Source organism: Corvus moneduloides, chromosome 7, assembly GCF_009650955.1.
Source record: "Corvus moneduloides isolate bCorMon1 chromosome 7, bCorMon1.pri, whole genome shotgun sequence".
NCBI lineage: Eukaryota > Metazoa > Chordata > Aves > Passeriformes > Corvidae > Corvus > Corvus moneduloides.
The window spans coordinates 32,955,392-32,972,758 of record NC_045482.1 but is presented as its reverse complement, the minus strand read 5'-3'; the positions used below and the strand labels follow the sequence as shown (position 1 = coordinate 32,972,758).

General features: G+C 39.9%; 1 protein-coding gene across 1 annotated transcript in view; it reads left to right on the top strand.

Moving 5' to 3' along the window:
• The window catches only part of TMEM163 (transmembrane protein 163), a 96,490-nt gene that overhangs the window by 55,043 nt on the left and 24,080 nt on the right, over positions 1–17,367 (top strand). Inside the window, exons 3-5 of the mRNA XM_032114988.1 lie at positions 39–82; positions 1,235–1,326; positions 16,026–16,122. Coding sequence (XP_031970879.1) covers positions 39–82; positions 1,235–1,326; positions 16,026–16,122 — 233 coding nt within the window. The remainder of the gene's footprint in view (positions 1–38; positions 83–1,234; positions 1,327–16,025; positions 16,123–17,367) is intronic.

Here is a 17,367-nt window from a genome sequence, read left to right as displayed (position 1 = left end):
ATAAAAAGTGATTCTAAATAATATTTTCTTTCCTTCAGCTGTCTCCGTAATGAGATACAGTGCATCATCCTTTGGATTTGCTGTAAGTAGAGATACAATTGAAATATTCTCTACCATTTTTTTCTTTTCCATGGGATTTTTCTGAGCATGAAATACTGTGTTTTTTCTTATGGTAAATTCATGGAAAGTTGTGCGAAGTCAATAATGGATTAGAAAAAATATTGTTAAAGTCAAGCATTGGAAAGGATGGCAAAGATACTATAATTATACTTTTTCAATTTCTGCCTGTTAAGTCCTACCCTGGAGTTAATATCCATGCTTATACCTCATTGTTGATAGATATTACCCACCAGATACTGTTTTCTTATACAAAATCTCTCAATTAAAAATCAGTTTTGTTGTTGAACTTGGGCTAAATTCTGAAATTCCTTTCTGAACTTTGTGGGACTCTCTTCCCGTTGAAGTAGATGGTAAAGCTGCTATTGACTTTGGAATGACAGCTTTCCTCTTTAGTCCTTGCCATGACTTTCTGGATTAGTGGCAGAGCAAAAAATTCCTAACGACAAGGAGTGACTCATATCAAATAATTTATCTTTAGCTTTCAAGTTTGAAGGTTAGATTGACTCTGTAGGAAGTTTGACACAAGAGTGGAAGTTCTTACAGTGGGACAAGCCTGGTGTTCCGTGTTCCTGACACCACGTCTGCATTAATTGGGAATACAAACATGGCAATTTTGCTGATGATACAAAACAATACATTCATATAGGATGAAATCTGGATGGGATTTTGGAGAAAAAGTTAATATTTTCTTGGTTGGAAGCAAAAGCTATTGCAGGAAATTAGTGACTGCAGGAAAAAGGAATGCTTGACAGGCATTTTTCTACACTTTCTTCTTTACAGTCCTTGCATTAGAATCATATTAGTATTGTAACTCTTGGAGTGCTACACTGGCAGATTGTGATGTTTGTTTTTTCTTAACTTCTTCGCAGGTGATAGATTAAAAATTCAAAATTTTTTAATCCCTTGATTAACTTTCTGAGCTCTGAAGTGTATCATTGTGCAATAAACCACGGCAAAAATGTGAAGATCAATTCAATAAACGTAAAGCCTTCTTTCATTAAAGTGATTTATTTGGAGCTGCTCTGTGCCTGTGCAGCAGGATGGTAAATGCATTGCTCTTAGTGCAGGGCACACTTAATGGCCCACACAACAATTGACTCTGTATCTCTTTCAGTTTGATGCCACCCTGGATGTTTTGTCATCAGCGATAGTTTTGTGGCGTTACAGCAACGCAGCCGCTGTGCACTCTGCACACAGGGAGTACATGTGAGTACACCTAATTACTTCTGCCTGTGGTAGGGGCCTGCAGAGCTTTGGTTGTCAAGCTGTGAGGCTACAGATTCCAGAGCTTTGACAAAAACCATTTTGTTGTGTCAGCAAGTATTCTTTCCTTCTGCCAGCTTACTGTTTGCTCCCAAACGCGCAACCTCTCCTTAGGCAAACCTCCCTGTGATTGTGACTTTCAGTTTCTTTTTAGCCAACATAGCAATGGTTAGGCCTTTGCAATTTGTTTTCCCTTGCAGCACCTGTATCAAATGAAGTGCATTTGTGACCTGGAACAGATTTGTAAATCTTTCATTTTGCATCTTACTGCATTATTCTTACCAGAGTATGTTTTTTGAAATTAATTGCTTGTATTATATTTGTACTTCCCTTAGCAAGTTTGAACATGAATACATTTTACTTTTTTTTATAAATAAGAGTATAGCAGTGCTTGCATGCCTTCTTTGTGCTTACTTTGCAAGCAATTTCTTTTTTCATATTTAATGCTTGCTGTATATATCCTATGGGAAAAAAAAAGTTTTTTCATATGCAGTGTAGTATTGATCACAGTGGGAATTGTGTTCTGCATCATTGTGCAGCATTTCTATGGGTGATTCATGTGGTAGCTGAGAAGATCAGGAGGACATTGACTCAAGAATTTTTCCAACTAGCGCATAAAGAAGATTTTAACCTCCTACACAAATTTTGGGTGCATCTAGGTGGAGATGTACAGTACATTTGCCTGTTTTCAGTTCTTCTCTGTACTGCTGGCCACTGCTGGCAGCATCCTGTCTGGCTGGAAAATCGTTCAACTGTCCCCTGGAATGGGCTGCAATTTTACAATAAAGGGGGATAAGGTAGGTTTTGTTCTGAAACACCTCTGATGATGTCCCTTTAATAAAGAGCAGCTTGATGAAACTGAATATTGCATAACTGGTAGGATAAAAAAAAACCCACAGAAAACCAACAAAAAAGTTGTGACAAAAAGCCACACTGGAGGGTCTCAATCTTGTCTTCACAATCTATTTCTAAAAGCTAAGAAAAAGTAAGCAGTATTTTTACATGCATTAACTCAGGCTCATGCAACAGCTTGCCAGGGCTGTGAGTTCCTTTCTGGCAGGGCTCCATACAGAACAGTTTGGAATAAAAGGCCATAAAAGACTGATGTGGCATTGATTCATAAAAATGAATTCAGAAATATGTGATTAAAATTAGTCTTCATGCACAGATTTGGAGATTTTAACAGACATTTCTTTAGTATCTTGCTTTTGTGGGTGTCCACAGAGATTCCTGTCAACATTCGATTAACATATTCTTGAAATCTCCTTCTGTTGGGCTTTATCAAGTGAACCCTGTAAAGTATTTAAAAGAGAAAATAAATCCCAATACAAAAGAAGAATAAACATATCCCTGTGGCTAAGCCAGTAAAGTGAAAAGAGTAAACATATTTTCCTGGTTTTTATGCTCATTTTTAGTTTGCTTTCATATAATCCCTCTGCTTTACATAAGGCTAAATTAAGTCAGTGAATTACTTGCCATGCCCATTAGTTGAAGAAAGCTAAGGTTACATGATGAGTTCAGTATCAAGTGAAAGAATGTTCCCATATGCTGGGAATATGAATCACCAGATAGTCAGCCTGGTTATCCCTCTGTTTCCAGAGCTGACAGGAGAATCACCCCAGTACTGACAGCAAAGAGATGGTGAAATGGTTGTGCTGCTTAAGGCAATTCCTACTGTGTCAGATTTTTGAGGGAGGCACATTTCTAATTTCCTGTTGTGTTTAATCAATCTCTTGCTTGAAAGACTGCATATAATTATTTTTCCTCCTCAACGCTGGGGAAATGTTGCAATGACGCCTGCTGGCTGCTTGCTCAGCTTATGAATAATCTTTGTATCATATCTGCTTATAGCTACACCTGGTCTGTCACAATCCCTCTTTTCCGTGTGCTTCCTCCCTCAGACTCCTGGACAGTCTGGTGCAGATTTGTGTGGGTGCTTAGGTTGTGCTGTGTGTTATTCCTGTTTCAGTGTGCTTGGCCATATTCTGCCTCAGTGCAGGGGCCTATTTACCAGAATAAGGTGTGCCAGAGTGGCTTCAGTTTAGTTCTTTATTTATAGGTCTGTCTTTTATTGATTTAAATATTACATTTGTCTGTGTATCCTAACATACCTGAAAAAATCCTTAGCTCCTTGGCAAAAGCCAAGCGGAATTGCCAATTAATTATGTTTTGCAAATTTATAAAACTTCCTGTTTCATAAACTTGACAGCAAGAATTTGGTCCAAAGTCTATTAAAATCAGTGTAAAGCCTCTCATGGAAAGGCAGCGTTAGATTCAGTCCTAACTCTTGGACATTATTGAGAGAGAACCTAAAGATAGACTGAAAAACACACCTCCAGGAAAAGGCACAGAGAATACAGCCTGACTCATGATGTGCTATGAATTAAATACTGAGAATAAAATGCTAAGATGTAAAAGAAATGCGTAGTCTTACTTCAGATGTAGCCATATGGCAGTTGGAGCTGCAGCATTTTATGGGCTGGCACTCCTAAGAGTACAGAAGTGCTTGCTGTGCCAAGTTCTGCTAAGAGGAACCAATGCATCTCCATTTGACTTCAGGGGAATTGGAGTGCTGAAACCATCATGCAAATGTGTCCTGCTGAGTTTAACTCCGTTCAGTGCCTTTCATTTTTATTAGATCGTTTGATTTCTCTTGTTTACTGGGGTGAGACGAGAAGGTACTTTTTCAATGTTCATCCCTTCAGTTCATTCCTTCCCTCCAGGATGTCATCCACAACACACAGCTCAGAAGAGGCTGAACCCCTGGCAGTGGCACCAGTCCTGTAACCATTTGTTTATTCTCCAGATTCAGCCATTTCAAATCTCTTTGCTTTGACTGGGAGGATTGATGAAAAAACTGCTTGTGCTCCAGAGTCCTTTACTGTCACTTCTAGGGCTCTGTCACCCTTCCTGATGCTGCTCAGACTGCTCCTGGCTGTATCATTGGTGCCCACACGAAATAAAAGTTGTGGCTAAACCATTCACCAAGATCAGGAATTAAACTACTGCAAGATTGTGGGCCCTGAGATACTGCTTAACTCTGGCTCATTAATGAAAGAGTATGTGGGAGTGGGATGAATATTTGATGTTTTTTAGAAGAGTCCTTGGAAGAATTGTAAGTCTCGAGGCAATGCAAGAATTGGGAAGGACTACAGATATGCGGGAAGAGAGTCAGAGTACATGCATAGTTCATGAGTACTTGATTTCCTCAGTGTGATCTCCTAGGTTGTAAATTAACATGCAGGAAATGTAGAGGTGCAGAACAAGTCATCAAAAAAGCAATGATCAAGGAACTAAGGAAATACAAGAGTGCTGAAATAACTGGAGCAATAATTTTGAATCTCCACTAAAGATGAAAAAACTGAAATAAAATTTTTGCAATACCTTATTTTTTCTTCCTAAGAGGAAAAACTGAGAGGAAGAAATGTACTCTGATGCAGCTGATAAACCTGAGATGGTTAAATATAGCAGGCCCACTGCCTGTGTGCTTTGGGCCAGGTGCAGCTTGGTGGTGAGAGTTTTGTGCAGTGCTGTGCTGCAGAAAGGCTGGAGGTGGCAGACACCCCTGCAGGTCATCAGTCCAACCCCCTGCTCAAAGCACAGGCCATTAGAGCAGATTGGCAGGGCTGAACCCAATCTTCTGTTTTGTGATTTGAACATTCACTGAGGCAAAAAGATGCAAAAAGAAATGTCAGTGATCCCCCTGGCTCATCTCCATAACCAGTTTACAAATATCTTGAATATTCTGTCCTTTAGTAAATCTTTAGCAGCTTAGTAGCTCGTTGGGTTGGGGAAGCATATCTAAATCTGTTGAAGGAAGAAATTTATTGAAACTGGTTTGGCAACAGTGGTGGTTCACATGCTTAAATAAACTCAGTAAATAGCTGTAGTAGTAATTTCCTAATAGAAGACTGGAAAAATAGCTCATGAGATACTGAACTCGTCACTGACTACACAGCCAAGGGGCAGCTCTTAGCTTCTGTTAAATTCAGGAATGAAGGACTTGGGTTGGAGTGCAAGAGCTCTGTCTGAGGAGAAAGTGAGAAATACCACCCAAAAAGGAAGGATCGGAAAAACAGAATAACAAACTGCATGTACACAGCCTGTGGGAAAGCTTTAGAAAAAGAGAGCTTTTTCAGTACAGTTGGTTGGAAAGATCTTGCTTTTCTGTACAATGAAGTACAGGACTGAGTAATTGCCTATGCCTGTGCGATCCATGACTTCTGGGATTTTTTGGCTACTGGGTTCTTTATTGCCAAAATTAACTCTGTACACCATATTTAAAACAGTGATTCTTGACAGTTGCAGCTGGTGTTTGTTATATATTATTTTGTTGATGGTATCAAGTTAAATTCTGTGTTTCCCAGGAACCAGTCTGTCAACATCTTTCTTAACCCAGTGCCAGAGTAAATAGGAAACCCGACTCATAATGAACATCCTGGATTATGACAAGAGCAGAAACCACACATTTCTTACATTTCTTTCACTGTTTTGATGTTGTGGTTTTGTTTGTTTGTTTGTTTGTGTTTTTTAATTACCTATTTCAGACTCTGGCTATTCATTCCTTAATTATGTAATAAGAAAATTAAATTGTATCATCGACTAATCATTTTAAAATTTTGTGGTGCTCTATGTTGCCATGACATAATACAGAATGGATGCAGATATGTCCTTTTTTTCATATACTGGTGAAACTGTTGTCTGAAACATGGGCAGTAATATTAAAATTTCAGGAATTTGATAGAGTCTACAATGTGGCAGACATGGGTGCAGATATTTGTCATGCCTTCACCTGTTTCTGAGAAATCTTTTTGCCAGAAGAAAAGAGTCATTTTGCATTTAGACGTTACCTAAATGCTTTGCTACATGCCTGTAACTTGACTTTCATATCTGCACCTCAGCTGTGGCCGTGGATTTGGTACCTTCAGGATGCTGAACCCATTGACCACGTGAAAAATGCTTGTCTTGGGGATTTGCTTCCTTATAGGTTCCTAAATTATGGGGTGGACGAACCGGTGTTCTCACCAGTTTTGACATTCTGAAGAACACAATTGTAAGAGCTTAATCCAAGAATTTCTAATTTAGCTTCAGCTAAATCTCTAAGAAAGATATTTAACTGGTCCTCATCAGACATGACATGAGAAATCACATTAAAAGATGGCATGTGAGACCCTAAGACAGAGTGAGCCTCTCCTTCCAAAGTAATTGTAACCCTTTTTCTCTCTTGCTCCTGTTCAGGTGACACCACTTGGGAATATTAGCCCTGGCATTTGGTCATGGGGAGCCTTGCAGAAGTTATACTGAATATATGTGCATTACAATGAGGCATATGGGGAATATGGATTGTGACGTATCCTACTTTTGCACTCAAAGCTTGAAAGAGTTAGAAGCCACCTTTTACAACTGTCATGCTGCAAAGTTAGGTCTGGCTCTTGTCTCTTCCTCTGATTCAAAAAGAAAGCATTTTGATCTGTATGGTTTCTGAGCACATTCTCTCTTCCTTCATAGAATTAAATAAAACCACCCAAATTTTCAGTATTTCTATTGTATTTAAATTTTCATGTGGGGATTGGCTTTGCTGTACTGGTTAACCCAGCAAAATGAGCACTGTCTATTTAGGCAGTGTTGAATGAAAATAATCCTCTGGGTTCAGTCCCAACATATCAGTCACATTGAAAAAAATGTGGATAATTTTATCTGTACCATACATACGAAAGAGACTCGAAGCACAGATGGCAAAATCCACACCTACCCACAGTTCAGGGCAAACCTCTGTGGCTGGAGGCAAAGCTCTTTTGTGATGAGTGAATGGAATACCTAAGTGATCTGGAAAAATGTCAAATGCATGGAGCTGCAAACAGCTCAGAACCTACCTCTGCAGCTCACGTGTGGTTCTCATCTACCAGGAGTTCAGCCTCACACCACACTTGCATGTCTCTCCCACAGAATGAGGCACAGTGAAGGGTTTTCAAAGGGAATGCTCACCTGTGCTTGGATATCTGATTTATAGGAGGAGAAGTATCGTTTCTTCTTAACCACACCAAAAATTTCTAAACCATTCTTTCTTCTGAAATATTTGGCCAGAATTCTACATGCAGATACAGTGCTAGATTCAGATTTCAGAGGTGCTTCATTAGGCTGATTTAATAAACATTATAATTTCTCCATAAATTCATTATCCCATATTCAAACAAAAGTAAATCAATCACAAACTTTGCTCTTACCCAGGCAGAAATGCATGTATGCCTACAGTTATGCATGCACATATGAAAAATCATTGCACACACAAGTTATATTAAATATGAAATAGAAAATGTATATATTTATATATTCTAAAATCTGTTTCAAAAACTGTGGCATCTGTGGACTTGGCAATGATTTTACTGGAACTAGATCTGAAATCTATGAAAGCCTTTCCTTTTACTTGACTGGTAGTTGATTAAGCAGTATTTGTGTGTATTGCCTAGTATTTACACATAGGCCTATGTATGTAAAATCAGGGATATGATGTTTTCTGTGCTGGAATTTGAGGATCACCATAAAAATTAATATTACAGAAGTTCTCAAAAGGCTTTAATTTCCAGGTTCAGAGGAATGGCAGAGTCTCTGATCATCTGCTGCAAGTGGAGGAGCAGTGCTGAAGCCAGGAGGGTGGTTGTAAGGCAGGTGTACTCCAAGTGCAGCTGCACAGTCTGTGCAGACCTAGGGACTAGAAAATAGGTCACGAGAGTTTTCAAACTCCCCCAGTTGTAGAAATGTCTGCTAGCTTTTTCTGGCAGATATTCTGTACCTGGAGTATCAAATTATTTATGGAACTGTCACCCCAGTTCAGCTGCATGATATTAAAGTATGTAAATACCCTGTTCTGCAGCAGCTAGTTGAAATCCTTAGGGATAATAAAAGTTTTAGAAAACCTGTAACACTTTCAGCATGAAATGGTTCTGTAGCAGAGCTGATCTGAGTCTCCGTCATAAAGAGCATTTCCCCTCCATGTCTTTTAAGAAGTTAGACCGTGTGATATCACAACACACTTTTCTAACATAATAATTGAAAAATTGACTTTCAGTGGTGATTTCGACTATTACTTGAATTCTCTTTATTCTGTAACCTAGTTTGGGCTTATGTTTTTTTATGGTGAGAAAACAGGAGTAGCTGTAATGATGCGGATCTGGATCCTGGCAGTTGGGGGTGGATTATGGAACATGTGTGATGAACAGCAAGCCCACTTCGTTCCTTTTAAAGTGCGTCTTAAATTGACTCTATCCCTCCTCACCCAGCACCAGGCAGGTGTAAATACTCTGAACAGCTGTGATTCTGTACAGTTTGGTGTCCAAAACCTCTTCAGGAACTATACCTGGTAAGAAATAAGCTACACCAACAGCTAACATAGTTGCCTAATTGGACACAAGGAAGCTTTAGATTAGCAGCAGAGCATGACAAATAAGCAGGGATCTCAAGCCTGAGGCTGACATTGCATCTTTTGCCTGTGTATCACCATAATATGTCACAGTGGCTAGTTCTTCTTAGAGAAAGTCTTTTAATGAGTTTAAGAGGCAGATGTTACAGTCTTCAGAGTTTTGGATGTCACCCTGATGAAAAGTGTGACTACAATGGTCTCAGCAATATTGCAGAATGGCAACAAATGTTAGTGAACAGCTGCATTGTAATTTTGATGCCTCTATTTAAAGTGAAGAGCAGCAGACCTGTGGCACAGTGTGCTGTGTACTGGACAGGCCCTTCCTGCCACAGAGGTACAGTACCCAAAATAGAGATGAAGCTGTCAGCTGCCCCTGCTGTGTCTGGGCTGTGTGCAGGGGTGGTGTTCCTGTGCTGGCAGACATCTCGAGCATAGCTGTTTAGGGCTTCCCTCTGCTTCCTTACACACCCTTCTTTCATGGCAGGAGTGGTCCTTGCTCAATTCCTCCTATTCCTCACTTGTGTAACAGCAGATTAGGGTGTGTGGAAAGCAAACCGAGGCTGCTGTGGAGCTGCAAGGAGGAGAAGAGCTGTGGGTTTTGGAAGAACATGGATTGGAGTTGAGATGAAGGGAAGAGAAAGCAGAGGCCCACACCTGTAACATCCCCAGCCACCCCTTGGCACCCTAAACAACTGAAAACCAGAGCACTTTCAGCCTGTTCTCTGGAACATTCTCTCACTTTTCCCCTCTCCATGTCCTATGCCCACTAATCTAGTTCTGAGTCCTGTTGCATTTTCCCTACCATGCCTCTCTTCATCTCCATCAGCCAAATCCCACTGGTTTGCCACCAGAAAATCATTTGTTGGTGACCAAAAATTGAACCTTTTCCTCCCAAAGTCCCATCTTTTGGATTCCAACATTCAATTTTGCCTATGCTTGAGACATCCTGTGTGGTGGCCAGTGAACATACATCACCAGGGACAGAGAGTTTTCTGTAAGACAAGTCCCTAGTACCACAAGAACCACTTTACATTAGGGTGCCCAGAAAGGCTTCTCCCAGGATGAATTGTTCTGTTATGTTAATCTATCCCAGTTTGGATTCCCCGGTTGGCTGTCAGCCTCTACCTCTCGTCACTCCCCCGGAGCTTCTCCATTGGTCCCCATTCCCTGGTCCCGCCTTTTCCCCACCCCCAGATAAAACTGTGAGTTTTGGGATCACGTCGGTATTTGCCTCTGCACCCTTCGACAGTGTGGCCGCAATAAATGCTCCTGCCAGGACGCACCCAAATGCCCTTCTGGACTCTTTGGTATTGACTGTGACACTGAACCCACCCGTGCGTCTGTGGGGGCACACGGGACCCCACGGAGCCGGGCAGGGACAGGGTTAATCCTGGGCTGGCTGTAACTGGCATTTTACACCTGGCTACTGTAAGTAGGCTGTAAGAGCTGCCACAGCACCAGTGTTCAACAAAAGCAGGCCTAGCTTTGTTTAAACAGGCTGACAGCCTCTCATGTAGAAGAAATGTGGTGCAGGTTGTTGCAAGTTCCAAGTTATTAATGAAGGAGCAGTCACAGTACATAATTTGTATTTGGTTTTGGGAAGAAAGAATGAAAACAAGAGTATCAGCAAGATAAAGAGATAGTAAAGGGTTCCAGTCATGTGGTTAAACATAGAAGACAATTGAGAAAAATGTACAGATACAGAATTAGAAAGCGAATGAATACTTTATGCTCAAAAATATTTTTTAAATTTCAGACAGCAAAACCTCCTGGGCAATTCCATGTTTTACCATGTGACTTCCCCTGAATGATTCCATACATGATATTCACTCTGTCAGCCACTAATACTAAAATCCCTTCTAATCATAGGGAAACAGGATTTAGCACTTTTACAGTTTTTATTAAAATATTACTTTTAGAATTTTTTTTTCTTACTTAAACTCTAGAGGTTTTATTGGTGGGTTTACTCAGAGATTAAATTTGGTATTCATCATAAAACTGATTTTCTCAGCTTTGCTGAAGAAGCTCACACTACTCCTGGGTTTAGACCTCATATTGCTCTTATTGGCCTGCGGCTCATTTTAATGTGGAGTTACAGTTCCTTGCAAAGTAATATTTTTCACCACTTCAGTGGTGAAAGCAGCCTGCAGAGATTTTAACATTTCCTTTTCTGTGGGCTATTAGGAGTCATTAGTGCTGAAAGATCTTGACAGAGCCTGCAGAGTTAAAGATTTTGTGGATAAAAATTAACAGGGTCACAGGATAATGCAGGTTGGAAGGGCCTCAGGAGGTCTCTGGCACAGGCTCTTGCTCAGAGCACAGTGAGCTGTGAGATCAGAGTAGGTTACTCAGAACTTCACCCAGGCAGGTCTTGAAAACTTCCAAGGATGGAGACTGCACAGCGCCTCTGGGTAACTGTTCCACTATTAATCCATGGTGGAAATCTCATTTCTCTTAGGAAAATATAACATGGTAAGATTCTTAGCAATCAAGGAAATGTAGATTTAAAATAGAGTAAACCAGCTCTTGTAGGGTAACCAGAGTATATGTAGAGATTAGAAGTATTGTCTTTTATTTACAGCATTGTGTCTGCCAGAGAATTGGATGAGGAGCTGAATCTTGTTTAGATGGCACCTTTGCAAATGTGAGAATAGAGTTTCTATCTCAAGAATATTAATACAAATGCTAGTGATTCACACAATGATTTTTTTCCAGTTCTTTTTGTCATGTTTATCTCTGTGGCTCAGCTGAAATGATCAAAATGTTTTCCATGAATAAGGTAAGTAATCTTGATACCAGAAAGGAAGTTTTTACAGTGAGAACAAGCAATCACTGGAACAAGCTTCCTAGAGAGGTGGCAGAGCCCTCATTGTGGGAAGTTTTCAAGATGCTGTTGGACAGGGTGCTAGAGAATCTCATCTAGGCTCCCTTTCCCGTGAAATGTTAGACCAGATGTTCTTTCTGTCCCTTCCACCCTGGGCTCTTCTGTTCTGTGAGCCTCTTTACTTTGGTAAAAGTAATGAACTCCCCCTGCCCCCCCTAAACAACCCATATAATCAAAAAAGGTCAACTAATCTGGGATACTGCAATGAATGAAACTAGTGGAAGAATAATGCAGTATTTGGCAAGAAAGTTAGGTTTTTTATATTGCATTTTAGTTGTATCATATGTTAACAAAATTGGGAAGTAATTAGACTGCTACTGACAAACTTGTTTTATTACATGTGGTACCATCACATTTCAGGGATTATTTTAATGAACTTCAAGTGTGGTGGTAAAATAGTTTCCAGGATTTAACAAACTACCAAGTGCATGAGACCCTTTTCCCTCCCCACTGCCTCAAAACAACTCTGTGAGCTGCTAGGAGAAAGTTAACGCGTCTTTGCAGATTGTATTCATATGCATCACTAATTTTTTCTGAATCCTTAATTCTGTTGCACCACCTTTGCTGCACAAGAGCAGATTGACTTGAGAGGAGTAATTACCAAGGGCTTAATTGCAAACCCTCGTTGGTACTGTGTTGCTGGAAAGATTTGCCAGAAAGAGATTGGGTTCATAATTAAGAAGGGAAAGCTCTTGCATTGGCTATTTCATAGCAGTCAGTTGGTATGAGAAAAACTCTGTTTCCAGTCACCTTTGTGTATCTTATCCCAGATCTCTTTTGAGGTGGTTTATAGCAGAGCTTGTTACTCAACATATATTTGTAATTTCATTACTATTATCTGTTTATTTTTATAACATGTTACCAAACAAGTAGTTGAAAATCTAAACCTGCAGTCTTACATCAGTGTGACTGCTGTTTACCTGGAGGAGCAGCCCCTTTATCTGAAAGGGGTCAACTCATGTGAAGGGTGTTTAATGTGGCAAAACCATGCTAAAGGTAACATTACTTTATTATGTTGGAGATTAATCACCACAGAAATCTGAGTGAGATTAATCTCTAATTCTCTGTTGGCAATATTACAGAATTTTAGTCTTATCACTACCTGTAGGAAATTATAACAAATAATTGCAAACTATAAGATAGAATTGAGGCTATTTCCATGAATTAGGAGGCTGTTCTCCTGCACCTGCTAAAGGCAAATGAATTGGATCTTTGGACTTATTCTCCTTAGCTAATTAATTTTGTGATTAAATGAGGAAAAAAGTGGAACTTAACTAATAACAGCTTGAAAATTGACAGTTTGTGGAGATGGAATCCCCTGAATCTCAGTGCTTTTCATATCTACCTGCTTAAAAGCCACTGACTTATGCCAAGTAACAAATTTTTGATTAAGAGAAAGAGTATCGGGTGCTTACAGTGATAGATTTCCTTCTCTGGTTTCCTCATGAGTTGTGAGAACTTGTCATCAAAATGAAGAATTATGTCTACTAGAGCTCCATACAGGGAATAGGTGATGGAAGAGGTGAGGTGGCAGCTGTGTGTTGTGTAATGCAGTTACACTGGTCTGCTTCTGATGGGCGTGAGTGCAAATATCCAGGGCTGCTGTAATACAAAATGGGTATTTATAGGGCTGTATAAATATAAATGGATTGTATGTGGGTTGTAACACTGCTTTCAAGAGAATATCTTTTGAAAGTTGTCAGGATGTAGCACTCCCGGAATCAAGCTTTAGTTTTTAGGGTTTATGCAGGTGTCTGAATTCCACTAGAAGTGAACTAGCAGTGACTGAAGCTCCAAAGCTGTATAAAGTCTTTGATGGTTTTGAGAGTCTAAATAATTTCACTCTCAATGCCTGAGGCCTCAGTACAACCAATTTAACAGTTTTTCATCTGTGGCAAAATAATACTGGAAATTTGACAATACTGATGAGATCATTTCTAATACAATGAATTACACTTTGTATTGTCTTCTGGATTTTCACATACAAATGTTGCATCAAAAACATATCAAGGAGTATCTTGGGTGGATCATGATCAGCTACCAACACCTACAGCAAACTAAATAAGACTGGGTGGTTTCACTGTTAAATATGTAATATTAAATTCTCTTGTAGTTTTAATTACTCTTGCCATTGCTCTAAGAAAAACATCCGACTTTGGAAGTTGGAGCTGTAGTTGAGTTAAAAGTTGGTTGTTGCCTGAATATCAGAGACATGTCCTCACCTTGTCCTTTCTGAATTAGTCTATTATTCTTCAAACTGTACAGCATTCTGAAAGATTCCAGAAAGCTTATTCTTTCTGAAAACCAAATAAAGCTTTTCCATTATGTTTTAAAATGTTTTGACTAAATTTTCTCTCTTCCTCTTTCTTTTTAGAAGCAATATATTACATGGGACTGGAGGAGATTCCAGATTCATGCATTCTTCATTAAAGCATTTCTATTACCTGTCAAACCTGTAGCAATCAATTATTATTTTGTTTTATAGGTCAATTATAACTATAATGATTTAGTAGCTACTGAGTGGGAACCTCTGACACTAAATCAGGTAGAAATGGCTGTAAAATAAGGAAATGATCTTCAAAAGGTGCTGCAGGTGTGAGTCAAGGGTTAGGACAAGGCTATCAGGGCTGTCTTTAAATTCCTCTCTATGTTATCAGTCAACCCTCACTTCTGTGTAACTCCTCTTTCACCAGTTTTTGTGGGTACTTCTGAGTTGATTTAAATCTGTTTAGAAATGGGAGTTGTCTCATCTAATTTAATCGAATGTTATTAATGAAATTGCATTTGCCAACCACCTTGGCACTAACACCCTTCGTGTGCAGTTGGAAACACTCTCTAGTTACACAGCAGTGATTGTTAGCAGATGGAAGTGAGCTGGCTTGTATTAACATTTTTGTGGTCTAGTACAGTGAAAGTAGAGCATGCTTACAACAACCAATAACAACTTGTTTATTATGTACTACGGTTACTCAGATTAATTTTTGGATGTTTCTTATTTTTTACATTTGCAGTTGAATTTTGCATGATTTGCAGTCTAGTTAGAAGTTATTTCTTTCTAGCAAATGAGATTAAAAGAAGACACTGTGCAGTGTTGTGTTCTAGCAGTTTTGCAGATAAATCAATACACTTAAGAAGACAAAAACCATGTATTTTTTTGCTTAAAGTACTATACTCATGAATTTTGCATGTCTGTGGATTCCAAAAGCCAGCATATAAAGGAGAAGCTAGGGTTGCTAAATATGACTACTGAATGCTGATTTAAACCTCAGACTGCATTTCTGTCTGCTATTAATACCCTTGACACTGTTGTTATCATCTTCTTTTTCTTCTATCTTCTTTAGTTATTTCTGGGTAAGTAGGTGGATGGGAATTCTTTTGCTACAGTAAAACTGAGCTGGAGGATGAGAGAAACAGAAGATTGCTGAAGTTGTTGCATATCAGCTGGCAAATATGCAAAGTATTTGCTGTTAGACTTGGGTGGTTGGCAAGTTTACAGAGATAACCCCAAACTCTCTGACTTCTCTGGGAACAAAATCCAGCCAATGGTCAGGGCATTCCCCTTAAGGAGTGTTTGCCTGTCTTCCTCAGAAGTGTGCAGGGAATAAAATGTGTGCTAAGGGAAGGGGATGATGCATTCAACAGGCATCCAGTGGTACATATTGCCACGAGGAAATGTGATCCATAGTTTCCAGCTCACATATTTGTGGCTGTGTTGGTTTAAGCCTGTTGGGGATGATAGAAAAGCTTGTCTTTCAGAATTGCTTTCAGAATAAATGTCAGCATATCCTGGCAGGAAGTTTATGTACCTTATGTCAAGCTATCACTGGCTCAGCAAGTGGCCTTAGTCAAGTCCACCAACTTTTGTGGACCAGTTCCCAAATTATGTCATGCCTGGCTGGGGAGGAAGCAGTAGTTTCAGGTTCTGTTATGCTACTGACCACATTTACCAAACATCTCTCCTGGTTTGGTAAAGAGAATAAAGCTCCCTTGGTTATTTCTAATGGGAGATCCTAGCAAAACAAACAAACAAACAAACAGAGACAGATCTCTAGAGGACTCTGTGATAAATCATCAGGACAGAAGTGGCAGGTCTTTCTCTCTGAAACATCACAGAGAAAGGAACATCATCTGGTATTCCCTGTCTTCTCATGCATAATCCAGGTTTTAAGAATGGGAGAAGAACTGGATGTTTAATTCTGTTCTTTAATTTAAGCCTCTATCTTTAGCTCCTCAAGACTTTTTTTTATTATTAATATTGCTATCCTCTGTTACCCTGGAAGAGTTGGCAACTTCAAATATATTCTTAACATTTCTTTGTATTTTTCTCTATTTTTTCCCCAGGGCTTGTGTTATCTTGGGTGTCATATTCCTCCTGTCATCTATATGTATTGTGATCAAAGCCATCCACGATCTTGCGAAGAGGGTGCTTCCAGAAGTGGTAAGGTGATTCCTGTTCTTTTAAATGTTCTCTTTATTCCTTGCCCTGCCAGTGGGACTGAGAAATGCCAGTGTCTCCTTTCAACAGCCCCACTGAACTCTGTGAAGCTCTAGCAGGTGCATTTCCTGCCTGGATGCCCATACTGGCCCTGGTCTTTCAGCAGTACTTTTTACTTATGTGGCAGAGTCTAGTCTACTTCTGGAGTTTACTTATGGGTTTTTATAGTCTCGACCCCAAATCTCTCTCAGCATAACCACGTAAAGCTTCTACACAGGACTGTGGGAGTTCATTTAGAGGGAGGAGGCCTCTCTGGGCTTAATGACTGTACTAGAACTTTATGAGATGAATGTTTCCACAGTTTACTTCTCCAATGGCTTCAGTATTTTATTTTCAGTGTGGAAAAAAAGTATTTTTGGATTATATTTTAATGTCTTCCAGCTCTTGCCTCCAACTCCAGAGCCATGTACGTGTAGCAGGGATGAACCAGGTGAGGGGAGCATGCTGGGTGAAAGAACTGGCTTTTAGACTGACTCACCATGGAGCATCCCAAAGGGCTTTTCTTCTGCTCTCTGCGTTCTTTTGGCTGTGAAAGCAGCCCCTACCTGGCCTGTAGAGCAGCTCTCCCCAGTGGCCTTTCAGCTCTGCTCTGTCCTGTCCTGCTTGCTTCCTTTCAGTACTGGCTATTAACTTCTACTCATCATAACAAGCTGCTCACTGGGAAAACCATTTGTCAGTGGTTCCACTCCACAACACTCTTTCCAATATGCTCAAACAAAATGAGGTTTCAGTACAGTTGTTGTGTGCACAACCTGACTTGGGGCTTTGTCTTCAGCCTTTATGAAATTTGGTCTGGTTGTGTGTTCAGCCTTTCACATCGGGGGTTCACCCTGCCGAGTGCCATTCTCAACACAGCACCACACAGAAACCAAAACTCCTTCCTTTCAACCAGGAGATGGAGGCAGAGCTGGAAAATTAAAAAGCCAGAATGGAATTCCATGTGTTACCCACTGTTAGCAGTGCAGATGACCTACTGGGTCCTGTGTTCTCATGGAAATTTGCAAGAAGCTGGGCAATTCCAGAAGCTTATTTTCAGTAGTTTATCAAAATCTGGGTGAAGATGAGTAGCACAGCCCATGAGTTAGCACGTTACTGAATCTCAGGCAGGTGCATTGTTTGACTGCAGGTGATTCATGTTCTCTTTGCATTTTGCTTGCCCTCTTTTCCAGTCTCCATAATTTACTGCCT